The sequence below is a fragment of the Canis lupus genome, chromosome 3 (genome assembly GCF_003254725.2).
Source record: "Canis lupus dingo isolate Sandy chromosome 3, ASM325472v2, whole genome shotgun sequence".
NCBI lineage: Eukaryota > Metazoa > Chordata > Mammalia > Carnivora > Canidae > Canis > Canis lupus.
In genome coordinates, this window is record NC_064245.1 from 84,347,057 (window position 1) to 84,363,215 (window position 16,159).

Genomic DNA, 16,159 nt, shown 5'->3' on the forward strand with positions numbered 1-16,159 from the left:
CATTCAAGGTCCTCCAAGAAGCCGCAACCACTTTTCCGAGTTTATTTCCTAACACCCCCTTACCAACTCTCACCTCTTCTATGAACTCTCTTCCAATTAAAAATAACCATTCACACCTTTGTGTTCCCACCAACATAATACATGTTACAACACTTATACTCTCCCTCATTATAACTATCTGTGCACTTTCCACTAAATCATTAGCTTCACCAGACTACTTAGTCATCTTTATAGGTCATGGTCTTGGGGTCATGAGATTGAGCCCCGTGTGAGCTCCCGTTCAGCAGGAAATCTGCTGGAGATTCTCTCCCTCTAGGGTCCCTCTGCACGCCCCCCCCCCCCTGCGCATGCACACACACTCCCTCTTTCTCTCAAATAATCTTAAAAATAAAAAACAGGGGTGCCTGGGTGGCTCAGCAGTTGAGCGTCTGCCTTGGGCCCAGGGCATGACCCTGGGGTCCCGGAATCAAGTCCCACATCGGGCTCCCTCCATGGAGCCTGCTTCTCCCTCTGCCTACGTCTCTGCCTCTCTCTCTCTCTCTCTCATGAATAAATAAATAAAATCTTTAAAACAAAACAAAAATAAATTGGCCAACCTCTTTAAAAAAAATAAATAAATAATTAAATTAAAAAAAATAAAAAACAAACAGAACACTAAGGCATGTTAGCAAAATAAGGCAAGCTCTTAGTGGGTCTGCAGGTTTCCAATAAGTGAATACCCTTCTTCCAATTATGCAAACCAGCCTAAAGCTAGTATATTCTGTCTGCAGCAAAACAGTTCCAAAATAAAAATTTCATAATAATAAACATTGGTTCTATACTTTACAAGGCAACTAATATTGCAGTTATAGAACACAATCTTTATCACACCAATAAAAAATAACAGGGTTTCATAAAGTGATAAACATTTTTTCTGGTTATAAAAACTTTTTATGAGAAATTCTCTCTTATTCATTTACGATTCTATCATCTAATTAACAATGCACAGAAAAAACATTGGCTCTAAGGCCAAGTTAAAACTATTGAATACAGAAAAGGGAGCGTGGGAGATAAAAAGAGCCAGCTTAATTTTCTAGTATATTCCAGCTCACATCCAACAGGTGCAGCATTTTCATCTCAAGGCTTTTGCAACTTAGGATACCTAAGCAACAGTGGTTTCTATATTGTTTTTGTAAACTTACAATAGTGCAAATATTTCCCAAGACTGCCATGAACATGACCAATCTGACTGAAAAGCTGTCATGCTTATCATTATATACACTGTGTCAACGTAACAAACCTACACAAATATTTATGCAGATAGGTAATTACTACCAATTATACAACCCAAGTCAGAGTGCCTCTAATGCTTGTTTTTCCTCAGAACTATGTTCAGGAAACACATTATCCTTTTCATACTACTAGAATATCATTTCATTCCCTGAAGCAGAAGCAGCCCTAATGAGGCAGTAAGTGACACCATGATGTTGTGCCAGGCCTAAGGGGCATCCAGAACTGTGGGCAGGGTGTATTAAAGGTGGTAGTAGGGAGGCATTCAACATTCCTACATTATTACGGCTGTTCAAGCAGAGAAGACAGCAGTAACAAGTAGACCCCAAAAGTTGAGGGTGTCTCAATGACAACATCCATGGTCAAGCAGTAATTTACCAAATATGTCTGCTCAAAATGCCAAGGCACATAGTTCAAGGGCTGCGGTCCTCTGCGCTAAATACACTGCTGCCTTCCTAAAACATGGCCCACAAACCACAGGTTACAAAATAAAAAGTCCATCTTGAACCCTGCCTGTGAAAGGTTAGCGGGAGAAACCATTTGTTACAACCAAAATATCTGTATACAGTGCTTTACTAAGTGTATATACTTAAACATATATTGTTCTGTTTGACCTTGATAGTCACATGCCCGTGAGATAAAGACAGCAAAACTGTCATTCCCTATTACACAGAGGTAAAGTCTGAAGCTTGGAGAAACTGCAACCTGCCCAGAATTCTGGAGGATTCCTGAAGATTATCAGATTATTATTTGGTTCCATGGCATGGGTCCCCCACACACAGCAAAAGAAGCAGTCCACAGAGTCAAGTTTCAGTGTACACCCCTAAGCATCTCAGAAGGACTTAGAACATGTAAAAATAGTAGAACCTTTTGAGAAACACCAGTCAACCATACAAAAAACAAAATGTGAAATTTAGGCTTGTCAATTTTGTACAAATGGTAAGTATAATTCTAAAGGAACTTTTATCCAAGATTTTACTATAATGTTTTTAGAGGATATGAGACTGCCTATAGCTGAACACATCAATTCCTTTGGGTAACTCAGCAATTAAACTCCCTAGAGAATCAATAAAATTCCCCCATGTATTTCAAATTTTGCCTACAGGTACAAAGTTGTGGCAAGGTTTCAAAGTACTTGAATCATCTGTTCAAAAACCCTTTTTAGTGTGTCCTTATCATGTGCTGGACACTCTTGAGTATAAGAATATATAAATGATTATGAAAAAAATGGTATCTGCCACCAGGTAACTAAATAAAAGCCTTTGACTGTTAACAGACAATTACAACTCCCAAGAGAATTATCCTGAGTCCTGTAAGAACACATGCAAGCGGCACTGAACCCAGCCTGGTGGATTTCAGAATATCCTCAGACCTAAGTCTTTGTTTTTTTGTTTTGTTTGTTTGTTTAAGATTTTATTTATTTATCCATGAGAAACACAGAGAGAGGCAGAGACAGGCAGAGAGTGAATGAAGTAGGCTTCCCATGGGGAACCTGATTCGGGACACACCCCCAGGACTCTGGGATCACAACCTGAGCCAAAGACAGGTGCTCAACCACTGAGTCATCCAGATAACCCCCCTCAGACCTAAGTCTTGAAAAATAACCCAATACCAGCACTTTTCATGTACTGGGAGGCATTAAACTGCTACACCCATCCAGGGAACTACAGATTCTCTAACATAGCTGGAGCACTGAATATGAAGGGAAACTAAGGCATACAGTTCAGCTAGAGAAAAAGTAAATGAAACAGTCATAGAGGACCCTATATGCCAAGCTAGCTAATGTTTTTTGAGCACCTGCTACATGCCAGGTATCCTACTAAGTGTTTTCTTGCATTCAATCCTCACAACAACCCACTGAGCTCAGAATAATTACCTTGCAATTGATGGAAAAGGCAAGAGTTGTCAATGTTAAGAGGTTTTAAATGGCAGAGACAGAATTGGTACCCAGTCCGGATTAAATCTGAAATGTGAAGTCATAAACTCTCTACTCCATTGCCTCTTTAATGAAGGCTGCTAGGGGGAGCCATTGAAAGGTTTTTAAACTAAGAAGTGAAGTGATCAGATTTGCTCCTTAGACTGTGTGGAATCAGGATAAAGGAGGTGAGTCTACTAACAGAAAAAAGCTGCCAATGTTTATACTAATCCATATGAGAAATGATGAGAACATGAATTGTGGCACTAGGGGTGAAGGACACAGACTCTAGATTTTTCAGGAGGGAAAATTTTCAGCTCTTAGTATCTAAACGTGAAGGGTTAGTGTTGAGAGGAATCCAGAAACTCAGCTTGTGGAACTTAGCTGGGACATGGTATCATCTACCAGGAACAGAGAAGCAACAGGTTTCATTTGTTCAGAGCACCTCCTAAATATAAAACGCTTTTCCTAGATCAAGGGCCAACACTGAAATCACGGTCCTGGTTGTTAGAAAATATTCTTTAGAGCAAATGAGAAGCATTAAAAACTATAAGGGATATTGATAACAGTCATTACTAATAACAAATTTAGCCTAGAGTCTAATGAAAACATCTTGTGCCACCATTTTTAAAACATAGTAACCCACATGCATAAAATAAAAACTTAAAAATCACCATATGCAGAAAACAAATCAATAGACGGAAAGTATCCCATAATTTTACAATGTGTTATTACATGAGTTTGACAGATTTTCAATCTCTTATACAACAAACACACCACCCTGTAATTTGACTTATCCCTCTCCCTCTAAGCTTATAGGGGAAAAAAAAATGTATTGGTTTTATTACCCAACTATAATACATATTTTCATTTTTTTCATCCCACTATCACCACTGTGACTTGCCAAGAACTTTGTTCATAACCTCCTACTTGACTTCCTATAAAATATGACCTACTTCACATCAGCTTATTTCAGTAACAGTTCCTAGACTTTAACCACACCTTTCATCCAAGGATGCTCTCTGTAAATCCTAAGGCACAGCAATCCTGTGCAGATGTGGCAAGTTATTACAATTCCCATTTTACTACATAGTTAGGAAATTGGCCCAGGGGAAGTAGAGTAACTTGGAAATAATCATAAAGCCAGATGCCAAGAATAACAACTTTTAGTCAATCCATGAGAAAATACTGCCCCTAGTTGAAATAACATGAAATTTAGTATTAGGAGGAAGCAAAAAATGTTTTAAAGCCACATCCTAGGTTTTTAAACTTTATTTTTTAAAATGACCCAATCCTAGAATTAAGATTTGTAAGAACTTTCAAACACACCATTTCCCCCACTCTAGTAATGCCTTATCGACCCAGCATGTCAAAGATTATTTAATGAGGTACAGCTGGCAAGAGTGGCTTTCCCCCTCAAACCATTTTTTTTATCTTATCTTTTTAAAAAGACATGGATAAAAATCTGTTATTGGACAACAGGTAACTTTTTAAAAACCTAATTGCTTAAAATCTTACAAAGCATATATTAGAATAGATCTGAAGATCCTACAAGTGAGCTGTTTTTTTTTTTTCCTGAAAACACACTTGCAGACCCAGCTGCAATATGCATGGATAATAAATTTAAAGCTTTAGTAGTCAATAATCAGAATGAAAGTGTCCCAAGCTCAACTCTTCCCACATATTTGTAAGATTGCTGCTGTTTGACAGAACTTAGTGAAGGCGATGTTTTATACGATCACGAAATACAGGTCTTATTCAAATTAGAAATAAAAAACACAACTCAGTTTGTAAAAGTTGCTTTTATGATGTTTGTGTGATCATTCCTACACGTACAAGTCAGAACAAAATACCTACCATTATTACCCCGTATTTACACTTTGTCGAGAGTCAGAAAAAGCATACTCAAGATTTCACCTTCAAAGGAATGATTATGCATGAAGAACAAGTACGGAGACAGACGGTTACTGGTAAAATCCACTCACGGAACCCAGACTGCAATTTTTCACAAAACCCTCACTTATCAATTATGAAACATGATTTTCCACTAATTAAAATTCAAACTACTAAGTCTCATCACAGGCTTCAAAAAAAAAAAAATGCTTTGACAACGTTCCTCACATTAAATTTTGTATATCCTCCACTAGTACCACTTTAGGTGGAACTTTAGTTTATAAAGAAATGACACTCCAAAGGATTCTCTGGGCAACACAACTTCTAAAGTTAGTGGTCAATTAATAAGGGGGAAGAAAACAACTTCCAAACGACACATTTAACCTAAAAAAAAAAACAAAACAAACAAACAAACAAAAAAAAACATTTCATCTAGTAAACCTGGAACATCGAATAATTCTTATCCCCAGCACCGGAATATTCAGGCTGCTTAAACACACCACACCACTCTCCGCCCACCCCTTCCCCAGCTCCCAGTTTTCACATTACCATGACAATAAGCACTCTGAACAATTTAAAGCTCCTTTAACATTAGAAGTGACTTTACCTTACTTAAGACTATTACTTAAATGTCTTTTAATTGCATTTGATTAATGCATTCCACAAAGATTCTAGGAGCAGTATTCATCAACCAGAAACCGCACTCTTAAGCGTGTTCCTCATTTCAACTCCAAAGATGGGACAGAAGGGTTGTCACAAATCTACAGGGCGAAAGCACATAATTACAAACTATCTGAGGATTAAGAGAAAAGTAAAACATTCATATCAAAACTCCCAATCAGGATGCCTTCCCTTTTACCCTATAGGAGTTACTAGGAAGAAAAAAAAAAAAGAAAAGAAAAGAAGTAACTCCAGACCTACGGTCTAGGAGAGGCTGAAATTCGCCCCCGGAATACGCAGAGGTCTGCAACATCAGAAAGCACTCGACGACTAGTTCACGGAGCAGAGACACCCCCGGTGGAGCGCCGCCCGTCCCGGCGCAGCAGCTGGCACCGAGCCCTCGGGTCGCGCGTCCCCCGAGCGGCCTGCGACACCCCGGGTCCGCCAGCGCCAGGCTGCGACAGCGGGGGGGGGGGGGGGGGGGGGAGGCCGGGGGCTGCGGCGGCGGCAGGGACCGAGGGACCCGGGGACCAGGTCCTCCTCCGGGGCTACTGCTGTTTCCAAGCAAAACATCCGCGGGCCCGAGAGGCCACGAAGCAAACTGGAGACGCTGCGATCCCGGGAGGCGGGGGTGCCTGTGCGCGCGTGTGTGCGGGTTACACGGGATCCCGAGATGGGGGCGCCGAGGGGGCGGGGTGTCCCCGCGGGTGCTGAGACCCCAGGCACCGCCGCCGCCGCCACCGCCGTGGGGCTGCAGCGCGCAGGGGCGGGAGGGCGGGCGGGCGGACGGACCGACCGACCGACGGACGGACGGAGTCCCCGGGGCCGAGCCGCTTCAGCCGTCGGCGGGGATGCGAGCGCGGGGGCTGCCCCGCCGACCCGGCCCCGCGTGGGGGACACAAAGGCTCGGGCCGCTCGGGTGCCGGGCGCAAGGTGAGCGCGGAGCCCGGGAAGGGGCACGAGCACACGCAGGGGCCGTGCCTGCGCGCTGGGCAGGGCACAACAAAGGGGCACGGGAGGAAGGACGGCCGAGGGAGGGGAGGGAGGGAGGGGGCGGACAAAGCGCCCGAGGCGGCGAGACAAAGGGCCGGGGGTAGAGAGTCGCGGGGGGCAGCGGGCGAGACAAAGCGCCGGGGGCTCCGGGGCCGCGGCCGGGCGAGGAGGCGACGAGCGCCCGCAGGAACAAAGCTGCGCGGGGCCGGGAGGCCGGGAGGACGGGCCCCGGGCGGCGGGAGGCGGCGGCGCGGGCGGCGCGGGAGGCGCGGGCGGCGCGGGAGGCGCAGGAGGCGCGCGCCCCGCACGGCGCCCGCGGGCCCCGCCGCACTCTCGCCCGCACCCGCGCCCGCACCCGCCGCCGCCGCCGCCCGCCCCTCGCGCCCGAGCCCGAGCCGGAGCCCGAGCCCCGGCCACGGCCACGGCCACCGCGGCGCGGAGCGGAGCGGAGCGGGCAGCGCACGGCCACGCGCCGCCGCCCCCGCGGCCCCGGACGCCGAGCGCGCCGCGGCCCCCGAACGCGCCGCCCGCCGCGGGCTGCGAGACGCCCGCAACTTTCCCCGATTCCCAGCGCTCCGATTCCCCCAGACTTACCCTGTCACAACAGGCGCCATCTTCCATAAACTCTCGCCAAAACTCCAACCCTCGCGAGATTCCCCCGGACGCCTTCCCCGGTCCCTCTCCCCCGCCCCTTCCCTTTCTCCTCACTCCTCGAGGCCACCCAGCCCCCGCGCGGCTCTTCCCCTCGCCGCCGCCTCCGCCGCCGCCGCCGCCGCCGCCGCCGCCGCGAAGAGTCGGACGCCTCGCGCCGCCCGCGGAGTAGGGGATCCTGCTCGCCGCCTTCCCTGGAAACCTACCCGAGCGACGGAGCATGCGCAGGCGGCGCCTCCGCGGGCGAGCCCGCAGTGTGGTCCATGGGGAGCGCTCCGGTTATCCGGGTTTTGGGACGCGCCCTGAGGGACGGACGCGGAGACTGAGGAAAACCGGAGGGGATTACGGCGGGGACCGGGACGGGGACGGGGACGGGGACGGGGACGGGGACTGGAGGGGTCAGGAGGCGGGGCCGAGGGGAAGGGAGGAGGGGTCCTGGGAAAACCGGCCGCGTCTCACAGGCCTGGAGGAGACGCCTCCTCAAATGGGTGTTTTCCAAGTGGCTTCCCGCTCACTCCGGTTCCCAGCCCTTTTCATTCATTCAGACGTTCATTGGACGCCTCCCTTATGCTAATGTCCGCGTTACAAGCCGGAGCCGCGGAGGCGCCCGGAGCCGGGGAGGGACGCGCCCCGCACGGCCCGCGCCCCCCCCCCGCGCCCCCGCCCGTGCCCGTGCGCGACAGGGCAGCGTGGGCCGACCCTCCGGGGACCCGCCTCCCCCTCCCCGGGCGTGGAATGAGGTCAGGCCGAGGCCCCTGGCGAGGCACCCCCCGCCGCCGATGTGCACCTCGCAGGCGCAGGCCCGAGCGCCCCGAGGTGGAGGCTGCGCCGGGACCGAGCCCCCGAACCCCACGCCGCACTCCCACCCGAGGAGCCCCCGGGGCGGGGAGCTGCCCGCTGGCCGAGCCTCCTCGCCGTGCGCGGCCGCGTGTGAGCCCGGGTGCAACGGGGACAGACCCTGCCCAGGTGCCCCGGGGGCCTGGCACCGTCCAGGAGGCTGATCGCCGCCCGGGACGCACTCCAGCCGGCCCACGCCCGGAAACCCCGGAGCACAGGCGGGCTTGCCGTGTGGGCATTTAATAGAAAGAAGGGCCCGAGCTCCGACGGCCCCCTCCTACCTGCCACATCCCCTCCGCCACCCCCGCCACCCCCGCCACCCCCGCCACCCCCGCCGGCCTTGCCCTTTCAATTCCTAGAGATTTCCCAGCTCGAGCACCGGCCCCTCCCGTAGGGAGCCCCAAAACCCGGAGAACTGGAATCCGCCGCCGGAGGCCTGCCCTAGGCGCTGCAGGATTGGCGCGGCACACGCGCGCGGCACTGCGCATGTGCGCAATGCGGGCAGCCCAGTCTCACGCTACACCTCCTTCCCACCGCCTTCCACTACTCAACTCAGACACAACACGGGCCGTGGGAAATTTCCTAAACCTCGCGAGAACGCGCCCACTGCTGCCTAGGCTTTCGCCCCCAAATCTCGCGGAGCCCGGGCGGGACAGGTGTTTGTCTAGCGCGGCTCCCGGCGCTGTCCGTGCCGCGCGTGCCCGGGCGGGGCGGGGCCGGGAGGGGGCAGCGGCGGCCGCGGAGGCGGGGAGCGGGCGGGCGCGGGGCCGCTGCGAGGGGCACGACGTCTAGCACACACACGCCGCGTGACACTGGGTGGCGGGGTGGGCGGGCTGCAAGGGAAGAAGGGGAAGCCAGGAGATTAGAAACCGCGCTCGGCGCAGATGGTTAAGAGGTCAGACCCGGGGGCAGGGGGAGCCGCAGGCCGGTCCCCCGGGGAGGCTTCCTGTCGCCTTCCTCGAGCCTGGTACTTTCCTAAAATGTGTTTGACGCCGCGCCCCCGGCCTCCCGGAGCTGGCGGCCCCCGGTGTCGGGTTTGAGTCATGCCTCTGAGTCACCTAGTCCGGCCACCCCTCGGCCTGCCTCGAGGCGAGTTCGGATTTCCTGAGCCACTCTCTTGAAGCAGTGGGTTGTTTTTTTTTTTCTGAACTACCCGCTGGCATCGCGAGTGGAATACGGGGGGATAAATAAATAAATAAATAAATAATAAGGCAGGTGGATGCTCTGCCTCGTCGCCCGGCACAGGGTCCACCTGCCTCTCAGGGACTCGGTTCACAGTCTCTTCTCCCCTCACCTCTTCTCAGCCTTTGGAAATTCATTGCTGCATCTGAGTTTCTGTTCCTGTGTGTTTTGTTTTCCTTTCCTCCCACCAGTAAGCGTTAAAACTACGGCTTTGCTCTCAACCTCGCCCTTCTGCGCGTTTGCAGAAATATTCATTCCATCGCGGGTATTATTTCATCAGACGTTTTAGCAACGACTCTTTGAAGCCGAGTGCCCTCTTTTGAATATGTTAGTCCAGTGAATTAATTGCTGGCTGGCTGCGTCCTTCAATCAGGCACGGTTCAGATTGCCCCGGTGTATTTTTCTTTACCAGCCCAGCCTGGGGATGTCTGGGAGCTGGGGGTTTGGTGATCCCACAGACCCGCAAATGTGGGATTGAGTGGAGCCTTGATTTTTGGAGGAGGAAAAACCCTCATCATCCTCTGATGGAGGCTCATCTCATGTTCCGCTTGTTCCATAGCGGACAAGAAATCAAGTTGTTTTTGTTTTTGTTTGCAAGGTTTTTCGTTATGTGTGATGCTGTGTGTGCATTCGCCTATCCCTTTGATTAAGTATTTCACGCAGAAAAAGGGAAGATGTAAGAGCATTTAAATATAATAGCTCCCTGTGCAAGTCTGACTTGGAACAGGGTAGCCCAGAAGGAGGACAGTGCCCATGGGCAAATTCTTTAGAGTCTTCAGCCCAAGAAGGCATTTATTTCAGTGATGCTCTAGTCTAGGCCATTAACTTAGTTTGGAACCAAGGCCATCTGAGAACCCCAGCCACAGAAAGCCATGGTGACCACAAGCCAAATCACAATTCCTCTTCGCCCTAAAACATGCTCTGCCCGCTTTCTTTTCCAACTCCAGTAAAAGACAGCTCCATCCTTCTACTTCTTTAAGCCAAGGATCTTGGAGTCCTTCTTGCCTCCTTTTCCTCTCACATCCAGTATCCAGTCTAACCAAATCCTGCCAGCCATTCCTTCAAAATAGACCCACAGTCCCAACATTTCCACACCTCCATGGCTACCAACCCGGTGTGACCCACCTCCTTTCTCACCTCCTCTTCAGAAAGTCTCCTAACTGGTTTTCCCTTCTTCCATTCTTGCCCTCTTTCAGTCTATTCTCAGTGGAGCACTCAGAACAACCCTCTAGAACTCGCCATGGTTTTCCCATTTCACTATAAGGACTTGCACAATCTGACCTGCTACTCAAATTCCCTGACCTCCTGACCTCCCCTCTTCCTCTTCCTCTTGCTCGCTAAGCTCTAGCTAGCAGGCTATCTTGCTGTTCCAGGACAAACCAGACACACTACCAACTTCTTTTGCTCTTTCCTTGCTTTTTACCTTGCTCGTTCTTTCACTGCTTTCAGATTTTTGCTTAAATGTCACCTGAGGGATCCCTGGGTGGCTCAGCAGTTTTGTGCCTGCCTTTGGCCCAGGGCATGATTCTGGAGTCCCAGGATCGAGTCCCACATCAGGCTTCCTGCATGGAGCCTGTTTCTCCCTCTGCCTGTGTCTCTGCCTCTCTCTCTTTCTGTGTCTCTCATGAATAAATAAATAAAATCTTAAAAAAAAAAAAAAAGTCACCTGAGACCTTTCCTAACCACTCTCCACAAAAGTGACTCTTCATGCTCCCTATTCCCTCCTTCTCTATTTTTCCCAAGGCACTTATAAATTAATATACCACATATCATACCTGTGTATTGTGTTTACTCTCTGCCTCCTCCCATCATAATGTAATTTTTTTTTTAATTTTGTTTATTTATTCATGAGAGACACACAGAGAGAAGAGCAGAGACACAGGCAGAGGGAGAAGCAGGCTCCATGCAGGGAGCCCCACGCAGAACTAGATCCCAGGTCTCCAGGATCAGGCCCTGAGTTAAAGGCGGCGCTAAACCACTGAGCCACCCGGGCTGCCCCATAATGTAATCTTAATGATCACCGGGACTTTTGTCTATTTTATTTATTGTTCAAAACTAAGCCACTAGAACAATGCCTGGTACATGATAGGTGCTCAGTAAGTATAGAATGAACAGGATGTCTTCCACAGCAAGGGAGAAATTATTCTGAAGACACACAAAGCCTTCTAGGGTTCAAAAGTATGGGTATTAGACCAACAATGAGTGCCCCAGGGCCAGCCTGCTCGGGGAGGAGAAGAGATCCTATAGAGCAATCATCTGTGTTGACTTTCTGGAAAAAAAAAAAATCTTGCTCCTGGGTTAGACCAGTAGATGAAACTACACTTATTTGAAGGGTTTCCTTTATTCATTTTAGAACCTCAAGAAAGAAAATACTATTGGCCAGATGTCAAGAAACAAGTATTCACATATATTCTAATGGGAGTGAAAATGGGTATAATCTTTATGAAACCAGTTTTGCAAAACTTGTCACTACCCGTTAATCCTACAACTCCATTTCTAGAAATCTATCCTACAGATATACTCACACATGTATGAAATTACCTATATATTGTAGCATCATTGATGGTAGAGAATACTGGTAACAATGTAAATGTCAATCAAGAGGTGTCTTATTTAGAAAAAAACTCATGGGGTCCCTGAGTGGCTCAGTGGTTGAGCGTCTGCCTTTGGCTCAGGTTGTGATCCTGGGGTCCTGGGATCGAGTCCCTTATCAGGCTTCTGGTAGGGAGCCTGCTTCTCCCTCTGCCTATGGCTCTGCCTCTCTCTGTGTGTCTCTCATAAATAAATAAATAAATAAATAAATAAATAAATAAATAAATAAATTTATTTAAAAAGTAATAAAATATTTTTTAAAAATCATACCTAAAACAAATATAACACTGTATTAACTCTACTGGAATTAAAATTAAATACTTAATTTAAAAATCATGATAGATTCACAGAATTGAATAGTATGCATCTATTAATGAGGTGCTTTTTATGTACTTATGTGAAAAAAATCACAAAGTTTAAAAAGCAAGATACAAAGTAGCATTAGATAAATACACACTTATTTGCCTATATGTATCTAAAATGGCTTTGGAAGGACACAATAGAAACTGTAAAGGACTCAGTGGTTGGAGGATGTAGTGAGGGGGTGACTTATCTCCCAGTCAGCTGTCTTGGATACTTTGAATTTTTGTATCTAATGCAAGTATTGCCCATTCAAAATACAAAACATAGAAAAGAAAAAAAGAATAAATGTGCCAGAAAAAAAAATTTACCATATAAAATTATTTCCGTTGTACTATTTGCTAGAAAATTATTTTCTTTTTTATAAAAAGATTTTATTTGAGAGAGAGAGAGAAAAAAATAATGACAGATAGCAAGAAAGTGAGCAGGGAAGAGAGGGAGAAGCAGGCTCCCTGCTGAGTAGGGAGCCTGACAACAGGGCTCAATCCCAGGACCCTGGGATCATGACCCGAGCCTAAGGCTACACCAACTAAGCCACCGAGGTGCCCTAGAAAATTATTTTCTAACAGACATTATGTACTTGACCTACCATCTCAGTAGAATTAACTGCAAAACTGTCAGTATTCCAGTCTTTGGGCAACACTGAACTCACCAGCAAGTCCATCCACACAGCAAGTTTAGAGTCCCTACCACTTCACGTCAGACATGATCTTTGGTGGTTTAAAAAGGTAGATAATGCAGAGACTTCAGGGGACTCCCTGGCTAACGGAGCGCAGTGTAATTCTAGGATAGATGTGGGAGTTTAATGGCAATGGAGTCTAGTGGAAGAAGTACCTAACTCTTGATTGATGGACCCGAGGAAGCCTTACAGAGATGATTATTGAACTGACTCTTAATAGAGGGGGAGGTTAGAAGACGATCAGAGGAGGAAGAAGCATGAGAAGCACAGGAAACAACATGTTCAGGCTCTGAGGTGTGAAAGAGTATCTTGTACTCAGGGGAACTCCAGGTGGGGGTTTGGTGCATGTAGAAGCAGCGGGTAGGCATTCTAAGCAGAGTCACAAGAAGGGTCTGGAGAAAGGTCCTCAAACCTTGGCGTCAGCATCTCCTGGGTCCCACTCCTTAAGACTCTAGAGGGGAAAATCTGGGCGGAAGCTTAGGAACAGGCATTCCTGGCAGGCTGGTCAGGGATTCTGATGCGAATTGTCCATGAGCCAAACTTGGAGAATCTTTGTCATAGGGATTAGACCTAATCTTTCTTCAAGAGTTTAACATTAAAGGGAGTAATGGCCTGTAGTTTCTTTTTAAAAACAATAAACAGGGATCCCTGGGTGGTGCAGCGGTTTAGCGCCTGCCTTTGGCCCAGGGCGTGATCCTGGAGACCCGGGATCGAATCCCACGTCGGGCTCCCGGTGCATGGAGCCTGCTTCTCCCTCTGCCTGTGTCTCTGCCTCTTTCTCTCTCTCTCTCTCTCTGTGTGACTATCATAAATAAATAAAAATTAAAAAAATATATACAGATTGCTGCTATACAAGTGTCAACATTAAAAAATAATAATAAAAATAAAAACAATAAACAAAACATTTAAATATTAAAGGAAATGAGGTTCAGAGCCCTTGAGTGTATATCCAAGGAGCATGTGAAGCAGTTAGTGGCAATAAGATAAGCACATTCATGAAGGGGGCATGCTTTGCTGTGGTGGTTTAAACTCGGTGGCACAGGGCAACCTTTGGCTCAGGTTATGATCCCAGAGTACTAGGATCCAGCCCCACGTTGGGCTCCCTGCTCAGCGGGGAGTCTGCTTCTCCCTCTGCCTCTGAGTGTACCTCCCCCTGCTTGTGCTCTCTCTGTCAAATAAAATCTGTAAAAAAAAAAAAAAAAAAAAAAGAATTTTTAATAAAAAATAAACTCAATGACACATTTCAACATTGCTTTTTTAAATAACTTTTTAAAAAATTTTTATTTATTCATGAGAGACACAGACAGAGAGGCAGAGACATAGGCAGAGGGAGAAATAGACTCCTGAGGGGAGCCTGATGTGGGACTAGATCCCAGGACTCTGGGATCAGGACCTGAGCCAAAGACAGATGTTCAACCACTGAGCCACCCAGGTGCCCCTCAACATTGCTTTTATTCAAAGATTAAGTGACACCATCTTGTATTGATGAGACACAGTAAAACATTGAACATTTTGCCAGGCAGCCTCATGATGAAGAACGTGGGCTCTAGCACCACGTTGCATAGGTTCTGCCTCTGAGCCCTTGGACAAGTGACTGCCTATTGCTAATGCCTGAGTTTTTGCTCCTACGAATTGGAGATGATAGCACTTAATTCACAGGGTTGTCATGAGGACTGAAGACGTTCATTATGTCATGAGGCTTCAAAGTGTTGCTGATGTCTAAATCACACAGAATGATACCTGTCACATATTTGCTGTGGCAGTGTTAGTTTTGATCATTGTTATTTTTTTATCATTGTTATTTTTATTCAATAAATCCATAAGTTGCATTCACCTAATGAAAATTCTTGCAAAGCATGTGAAATATCTTTAACACTTCCAAAATCAGTGTTTAAATTGATGAATGTACTGGTCATTTTATCCAGATTGGTGTGAATTCACTTCTTTATCCTATCCCACTCAGAAATGGCACTACTGCTATTATTGTTATTCCATTTTAAGAGGTGCTCATGTCAGAAAAGGTTGGGAAACTTGGTGTAGATGGCCAATGAGAGCCTCTCAGGCTGTAAAGCAGCATTTGGTGTGATTGGATTGTAAGGTAGCTGTGTGCCTAAGAAAGCTTTACTGACAAATCATATTAGAAATTAGGAACTTTTTCAGAGAAAGAAAATACCATAGGATTCCATTTGTATGTGGAATTTAAGAAACCAAACAGATGAACATAGAGGAAGGGAAGGAAAAATAAAATAAGAGATGCTTGGGTGGCTCAGTGGTTGAGCATCTGCCTTTGGCTCAGGGTGTGATCCTGGGGCCCTGGAATGAGTCCTGCATAGGGCTCCCTGTAGGGAGCCTGCTTCTCCCTCTGCCTGTGTCTCTGCCTGTCTCTGTGTGTCTCTCATGAATAAATAAATAAATCTTAAAAAATAAAATAAGGTGAAAACAGAGAGGGAGGCAAACCATAAGAGAGACTCATAACTAGGAAACAAACTGAGGATCACTGGAGGGGAGATGGGTAGGGGGATGGGGTAACTGGGTGATGGGCATTAAGGAGGACACATGATGTAATGAACCCTGGGTATTATGTAAGACTGACGAATCACTAAATTCTACCCCTGAAACTAATAATAAAGTATATGTTAACTAAACTGAATTTAAGTAAAAAATAAGAAAAAAAATTAAGAACTTTACTCCAGAGAAATTTCCTTCTTAAAAAAAAATTATTTATTTGAGAGAAAGCACAAGCGGGGGTAGGGACAGAGGAAGAGAGGAAGAAGCAGACGTCCCACTTTGGGGGCTCCATCCCAGGACCCTGGAATCACGACCTGATATGAAAGTAGGTGCTTTACCACCTGAGCCACCCAGGCGCCCCACTCTAGAGAAATTTCTTAACTTGTGGTTTTCATTCCTCTTTATACCCCCCCCCCACTTCTTTACTAACAGCATCCCCATAGTTTTCTACTACATGTTCATCAAGGTTAACAAAATGTACAGGAGACTGAAAGAGTGTCAAGGATTCCATCAGGCTATGTAATTCTAGAAGGAAAAGAAGGATTAAAAGAAATAAAGAGAACCCTGAAAATGACTCATGGAGTGGGCTTCAGGAGAACTTGAGTAACAAAAATAAATAT

The 16,159-nt window shown here is 47.2% G+C and overlaps 1 protein-coding gene across 7 annotated transcripts in view; it reads right to left on the minus strand.

Annotated features, from left to right (window-relative positions):
• Window positions 1-16,159, minus strand: part of RBPJ (recombination signal binding protein for immunoglobulin kappa J region) — a 225,368-nt gene that overhangs the window by 97,868 nt on the left and 111,341 nt on the right. For 2 of the 7 annotated variants that reach the window (XM_035714092.2, XM_049108721.1), the window contains exons 1-2: window positions 7,325-7,465; window positions 5,685-5,838 (exon numbers count right to left, since the gene is read on the minus strand). The exons of 2 other annotated variants lie outside the window; for them this stretch is intronic. Coding sequence is in view for 2 of the 5 variants with exons in the window: in XM_035714093.2 (XP_035569986.1) it covers window positions 7,588-7,646 (59 nt within the window). In the remaining 3 variants the exon portion in view is untranslated. Of the gene's footprint in view, window positions 1-5,684; window positions 5,839-7,324; window positions 7,526-7,587; window positions 7,766-16,159 lie in introns of those variants that run through there. 3 more of the 7 variants (XM_035714093.2, XM_035714089.2, XM_035714090.2) reach the window with 3 other exon arrangements.